Source organism: Diabrotica virgifera, chromosome 6, assembly GCF_917563875.1.
Source record: "Diabrotica virgifera virgifera chromosome 6, PGI_DIABVI_V3a".
NCBI classification, from domain to species: Eukaryota; Metazoa; Arthropoda; class Insecta; order Coleoptera; family Chrysomelidae; genus Diabrotica; species Diabrotica virgifera.
In genome coordinates this window covers 25158091-25164962 of record NC_065448.1, presented here as the reverse complement: position 1 = coordinate 25164962, position 6872 = coordinate 25158091, and the positions used below count along the sequence as shown (strand labels likewise).

The 6872-nt window shown below is 29.4% G+C and overlaps 1 protein-coding gene across 1 annotated transcript in view; it reads left to right on the top strand.

Moving 5' to 3' along the window:
- Nucleotides 1–162: 162 nt before the first annotated feature.
- The window catches only part of LOC114326979 (breast cancer type 1 susceptibility protein homolog), a 91481-nt gene continuing 84771 nt past the window's right edge, over nt 163–6872 (top strand). Inside the window, exons 1-3 of the mRNA XM_050654851.1 lie at nt 163–353; nt 415–632; nt 3041–3889. Coding sequence (XP_050510808.1) covers nt 283–353; nt 415–632; nt 3041–3889 — 1138 coding nt within the window. The 5' untranslated portion in view covers nt 163–282. The remainder of the gene's footprint in view (nt 354–414; nt 633–3040; nt 3890–6872) is intronic.

Genomic DNA, 6872 nt, shown 5'->3' with positions numbered 1-6872 from the left:
CATAGTTCAATATTAAATTATATTAGCTCCTAATAAATATTAAAAAATTATTAAGTTGTTATATTGTTTATTACACATTCAATAGAGTTTCCTGAAATTGATTTGTTTAATTTATTATTGCCTACGCCAATGAATCATTCACCAAGATTTATAAAAGTTTATTTTTCTTGTGTTTTTTTCATTTTACCGCCAATACAAGTGTCTGAACCTTGAAAAGTTTTTGATTAGATCACAGTTAATAAATTTATAAACAAATTGTAATTGTAGAATTTTATTTTGTTCATGATAATGGATCTAAATAGGCTTTGTAAAGAACTTTTAGGTCTAAAAGAAAAGTTGAAGTGTCCTATATGGTGGGTGTCATAAGTTTAAAAACTTACAGCAATTTTTAATTGTGATTGTGATTTGTTTCAGTCTTGATATAGTAGGAGAATGTGCCGAATTGGAATGTTCCCATAGGCTTTGTTCAAATTGTTTTGGCAACCTTAGAACTAGTAATCAAAAAGTATGTCCTTTATGCAAGGCTGTAATCACTAGAAGATTTGTCCCTTACAAAGATGTGTTTGCTGACAAAATTGCAGAATTTGTTTCTGTGGTTTGTAGAGACATAGAAGGAAAGGAAGGCTCTTCAAGTAAGTGTTTACCTTTATTTTGTGTCCAAATAGAAATTGAACAACAAACTTTTGTCTGCTTAGATTACTCTGTCTTTTGCCTAATTTAAAAAGTAAATATACAAACAAATGAAAGCAGAAATAGGGGTTTAAAATTTGTCTAAAGCAGACTGTCAATAAATATACATTACAGTCGGAAAAATGAGAGAATACCCATGCAGGATCATATCAAGCACATATTTTGGATTTGCTGCCTTTTTCTATAAATAACAAACGAGAGAGATAGATTATTAAGTGTTGTCTACAAAGCAAAAACGTTATCCAAGACATACGCAGTTACAGTAGAAAAAATGAAAGAATACCCATGAACGAACATATAAAACACGCTGTATTTTCCTGTCACCGTGTCACACAAAAAATTGGCCAGCGCAAGTACATGTAATAATTATTGTTACATGTACTTGCACTGGACAATTTTCTTTGTGACACAGTGACAGGAAAATACAGCGTGTTTTATATGTTCGTTCATGGGTATTCTTTCATTTTTCCGACTGTACATATTTATAATTGACAGAGTGAGACAGCGATACAATTGTTCAACGTAGTTATATTAATTTAGTAGAAAATGTAAACTTACACTGGACTATTTCTGTACTTTTAATGTCATTCTTAGAAAAATATTCAACATCAGTAGAGATAATGATTGTATAAACTACTATTCGAGTAATCGTGCTGATCACCTATACGCTCTGAGCTTCGCTGGTGTCGCTCCTAGCGGACTACTAATTCAACTTTTACCGGTAATTTTTAAATATATTATTTAATTGTTATCGCTTAACACATTCGCGGTCATGACTGCATATGAAGTCATTTACTCCATAAGAATACGTGTATAAAATGACAGTGTGTCCGCGAATGTGTTAATATTTACAACGCAAAAAAGTAATTAAATTGTAATCGATTTTTTTTAAATTCTGCTAATCATTTTGACGTTCTATTGATAAAATATGAAATTCTTACTTCGGATACTTTCACAATTATCGTGTAGATGGCGTTAAGATTAATATATTAATTTATAATTACATATTACGGAACATTAAAAAAACTTAAATTCAGTATTTAAAACGTAAGTATATTTAAGGTAAAAATATATACCACAGCTTTGACCAACTAATAATTTTTATAATTAATGTTTTTAATTTTAATTTTAAATTAATCACTTTGACATTTATGTCAAATTTCCGGTAAACGTTTACAGACTTGCCACTACTGATGCTCGCGAATTTGTAAATATCCCCTCTACGTACGAGCTCACAGCGTATAATCTGACAAATTCAATTTCTGTCACTTTGACAGTGAAACTGGGTTAGGTTCAGTAGAGTTTATAAATTTTAATAATCAGTCATATTTACTTGAATAAACTCAGTTTTTTTAAAGCTATTTTGATATTATATTATTGTATTTTTGGTTTGGTAAGTATTTATTTAATTAAAATAAGTCAATAAAATTTGTAAGTAATCATCTGTCAATCAATATGGTTAACTTCTGTCTATGAGTTTGCCAAATGTGTACATATTACTCTGACTTTTCAATCATAGTGTATAAAATTACAGATTAGTATATTTTTACAAATGTACATTTAGGTGCAGATAATGTCGAAAATGATCTGGATACCAAAATGATCTGAATTCATTAAGTTTACTTTAATTTAAGTCACTTAATGCAGCTGACATAAACGACATTTTTTAAATTCCTGTTACTATTTACGTCCGGCAACTTTAACATGGAGAAATTCATAATACTATATTTGCTTACTCATGATTTTTGTATTATTAATCTATATCAAATAATTAATTACGGTAGTGAAAGTAACATTTATTACCAATAAATATATAGGTATTATCAGAAAAAGAATAATATCACAAAAAATTTTTGACACATTTACGCAGCGATGGGGTAGTAGTCACATCCGTTTTTTTACAGTATTAACTTAGTTTAGACGTTGTTTTGACTATAAATTTTTGATTTGATTCGTATGCATATCATCGATGACGCATGCATATTCTTTCATTTTTCCTACTGTAAATGGGAATGGACAGATTTTTCTTTCACTTGTTTCTGCCTATTTTTTTTTGTTTTCTGGCAATTCTGGCCTTGGTTTTTGAACCTTTAGCTATTTGATTACATATATAGGTACTTGGGACGTAACTAGATCATGGGAGTAATGTGTAGTGTGTGTTGAGTAAATGTCTTGTTACTTAGTAAAGTCGATTTCATTTTCTTTACAAAGAGACACTAATTGTATCCGAAAGTATCCTTATGTGATGCTCATACTGTCAATCCAATTGCAGAATTCATGTTAAATTACATGTTACGCATTACACGTGTCTGGACCCTGCTTTAAGTTGATCATTTTTTTTTTATTTCAGTTGAACAAATAGTCCACCAGAATAAAGAATCTCAACAAGTCGAAAAAACTAAAAATAAAAATTTACCTTCTACTTCCAAAGAAAGTAGCAATGATACAGTGTTAAAAGTAGTTCCAGAAAAAGAAAATGTATATAAGAAAATATATAACAATAAACGTAAGTCGGGAGGAAGAAATGATAGCATAAATAAAAGCAATAAGAACAGTAAAATCAAATTGGTACCTAAAAATCTTGATAAGGAAACCAAAAACAAGCAAGATGAAGAGAAATCTAAAAAATCTTCACCACAAGAACAAAAAGGACATGCATCGCAAGTATCAGTATCAAAAGAAGATGCTTTTGATAGATTGCTAAAGCGATCCCTTGGTATGGAAACCAAAAACAAACCAGATGAAAAGAAATCTAAAAAATCTTCACCGCAAGAACAAAAAGGACATGCATCACAAGTATCAGTATCAAAAGAAGATGCTTTTGATAGATTGCTAAAGCGATCCCAAGAGTTTTTGGTAAATAAAAAGGGTTCCAAGCAAAAGTATACCAGAAAGAAAACAGATAAAGATGAAGAATATCAGATTTTAGATTTCCATGATAATTCCAATAGAAACGAAGTTCTGAATTGGTTGAACGATAATAGAAATAAATTCGATAGATTAACACAAACACAGGTTTGTCTTGAACAACGTGTGGATTACGAGAAAGATGAAATACCCACCATAGATCTTACATCAGTCTCTCAAGCAAATCGAAATAGGCAAATAAAGGTGCCTGTTGCTCCAAAAAGAAGAGGAAGAGCTAGATCCCTGGCATTGGAAAATAAACTTCCACGAGAAAAATCTCGGCTATCAGATGGTTTGTATTTGTCTACTTCTTTTTATACATATTTAAGAGATGGAAAATTTAAAATTTATCTAAGTAGATCTTAAGTATTGACTTTTTTTTTCTCTGGAAGCCATCCATTTCCAGTTTCTCTGGACTGCCATTATTATTGTGCATCCATTAATATACTAGTTCTTAGAACTTGTATGGTTGTAATGTTTGACTTGACTTGTATTTACCATATTTAACCGGTAACTCTAATAATGAGAAAAAAATATTTCTGTACCTGAGAAGGATACAACACTATGTCCATTTTCATAACTTTACATGTTGTTGAAAAGTAAGTGGTTCTAAAACGCACCATTGGAGTGAGATTTTTCTATAGTCTGGTTTTAAACCAGGAGGAGTAATTCAAATTTACCGCACTGTAATGCTTGTTTGAAATTTGTCGAACCGCAGGCAAGTTTCACACTATTGACATTTATCAAATTTTGACACTATTGGCATTTCATAGGTTAATTAAGTTATATCGGCGATTTTTTGTGTTTTCTGCGTTATTCGTTTAATATTTAGATTTTTAGTGTGCTTTTTCATAAAAATACAGTTGTTTTTAGACCTCTGTAGCGACGTATTAGTATAGTATGGTATAGTATAATATTTATGGATTACCGTGAAAGGCCGACATGATCAGCCAAAAAAGAAGATGTATTTAGTGATTTTTCTAGTGACTTTCTTGGGTGTGAATATGTCTTTTTAGTTTATTCCTCCTGGTTTAAAAACAAAGCACAGAACGAGTAAAATTATATTTTAAAAACATAAAGCACTGTTTATTTATAAATATACAGGGTGAGTCACCACTAACGGAATGGAAGATTACAGCGAAATGGTAAAAGATTTGAAAAAAATTTTAAATTAATAGTTTGTAAGAGTAAAAAATGCAATAAAATACAGGGTATTCCATAAGAAAAAATATAACTTTGATACGCCGCCATTTATTGGGACACCCTGTATATTTCAAAATAATTTTAAAATGTAGCTTTTCATTTTAAAACTATTTTGAAATATACAGCTATACAATTATTTTGAAATGTAGCTTTTCATTTTAAAATTATTTTGAAATATACAGGGTGTCCCAATAAATGGCGGCGTATCAAAGTTATATTTTTTCTTATGGAATACCCTGTATTTTATTGCATTTTTTACTTGTCCCCAAACAATAAGGTATAGTTTCATAAGGCTTCGCTATACGTATGTACAGAGTGTTCTGAGTTATGTTGACTTTTCTTAAAATGTAAAGTTTTAAAAGAAGGCTTATTCTCAAGTTATTTAAGAAATTATAAAAATATTACTTTTACATATAAATTGTTGGATATTGGTTGAATGTAATCCATGATTAATTATTACACATTTATCTACAGGGTGTTCAAAATTTACAGTTTCATTATTGAAATATTCAATATGTTATATGATGCTTATTTTAAATGGAACACCATGTATATTAATAAATAATTATACTTAACAAATTTACCTCTTTCGAATGGTATATGGATGTCCTATACCTAGGTCTCATAGTTCTTGCGTAATTTACAATTATTTAAATTCTTAATCTGTAAATCGATTTTAAAACGAAAGATGAAGTTAATTAATGTCATTGTATGACATTGTCATTATATGACAATACGGTCTGGTAATTATCTTATAATTAATGCATACCATGATTGATTATTACACATTTATGTACAGGGTGTTCAAAATTTACAGTTTCATTATTGGATTATTCAATGTAGCATAATATGATGGTTATTTTATTAGAACACCATGTATATTAAGCAATGATTATACTAAACACAGGTTTTTCTTTCGAATGGTAGGTATATAGATGTTCTATAACTAGGAGTCATAGTTTTTGCGTAATTTACAATTTTCTTAAACGGTACATCAATTGTCACTCTCGATTTTTAAACCCATCATCTTGGCATAGTTATAGAATAGAGTGTAGTTGTAAATAAATATGTAGGTATATTTTTATTTGCTGATTTGTAAAATAAATTGTTTCGTTATTAAAAATAACTAAATACATAACGAAACATATGGAATCTTAATAAAACAAATACATAAATAATACAAAATGAACCACAACTTACTATAAGTAAAAAATTATCAGTTATGTAATACATGTTCAAAATGTTTATACAACAAGCGATTTTAAATGATTTGTTTACATTATTTAACATAGCTGGTGTTATAGACGCAAAAGCGTTCGAAATTCTTAATTTCATAAAAATATCATCTGAAGTAGTAAGGTAGGAAGTGTAGCATTTACAATATTTTTAATATAACCCCGTTTAAAAAAATTCATCTTGGTCAATCCTGGTGACCTAGGTGGCCAAATATAGGTATGGACCGAATCTATCTATCCATTTATTTCTAAATTTTATGTTGAGGTTGTTCTTAACATCACGTCAAAAATAAGCTGGAACTATGTCGTCCAATTGGAGCCACATGTTTGTTCGCACGCTAAGTGGAAGGTTTTAAGATGGATCCAAAAAACTTGTTTTAAGAAATTTAAAAAAGTTGCTCCATTCAGATTTTCGTCAAAAAAATATGGGTCGATAACGTATTTGCTCAGAATAATGCCCCAAACATTAACACTTCTATTCGTCGATGTTGGCGATCAACAGTAAAATGTTTGTTTACTGTATCATAATAAAATGAAAGCTATGTCTATTAAATAGACGATTATTATGAAAAATAGGTAGATTTGTCTGTACACAATACATTCTTAAAAAAATCAGGATCTTCTCCAAATTCTAAGGTCTATAAACGAAAAGTTAAACGTTCCTGTTCTGTCTAATGCTGGTGTAGTTGAGTTTTATACGGATGATAGTGGTTTTTCTTATGTATTCTACATAATAACTTGACTAACTTCTACATAATAACTATAATTTCTTAAATAACTTGAGAATAAGCCTTCTTTTAAAACTTTACATTTTAAGAAATGTCAACATAACTCAGA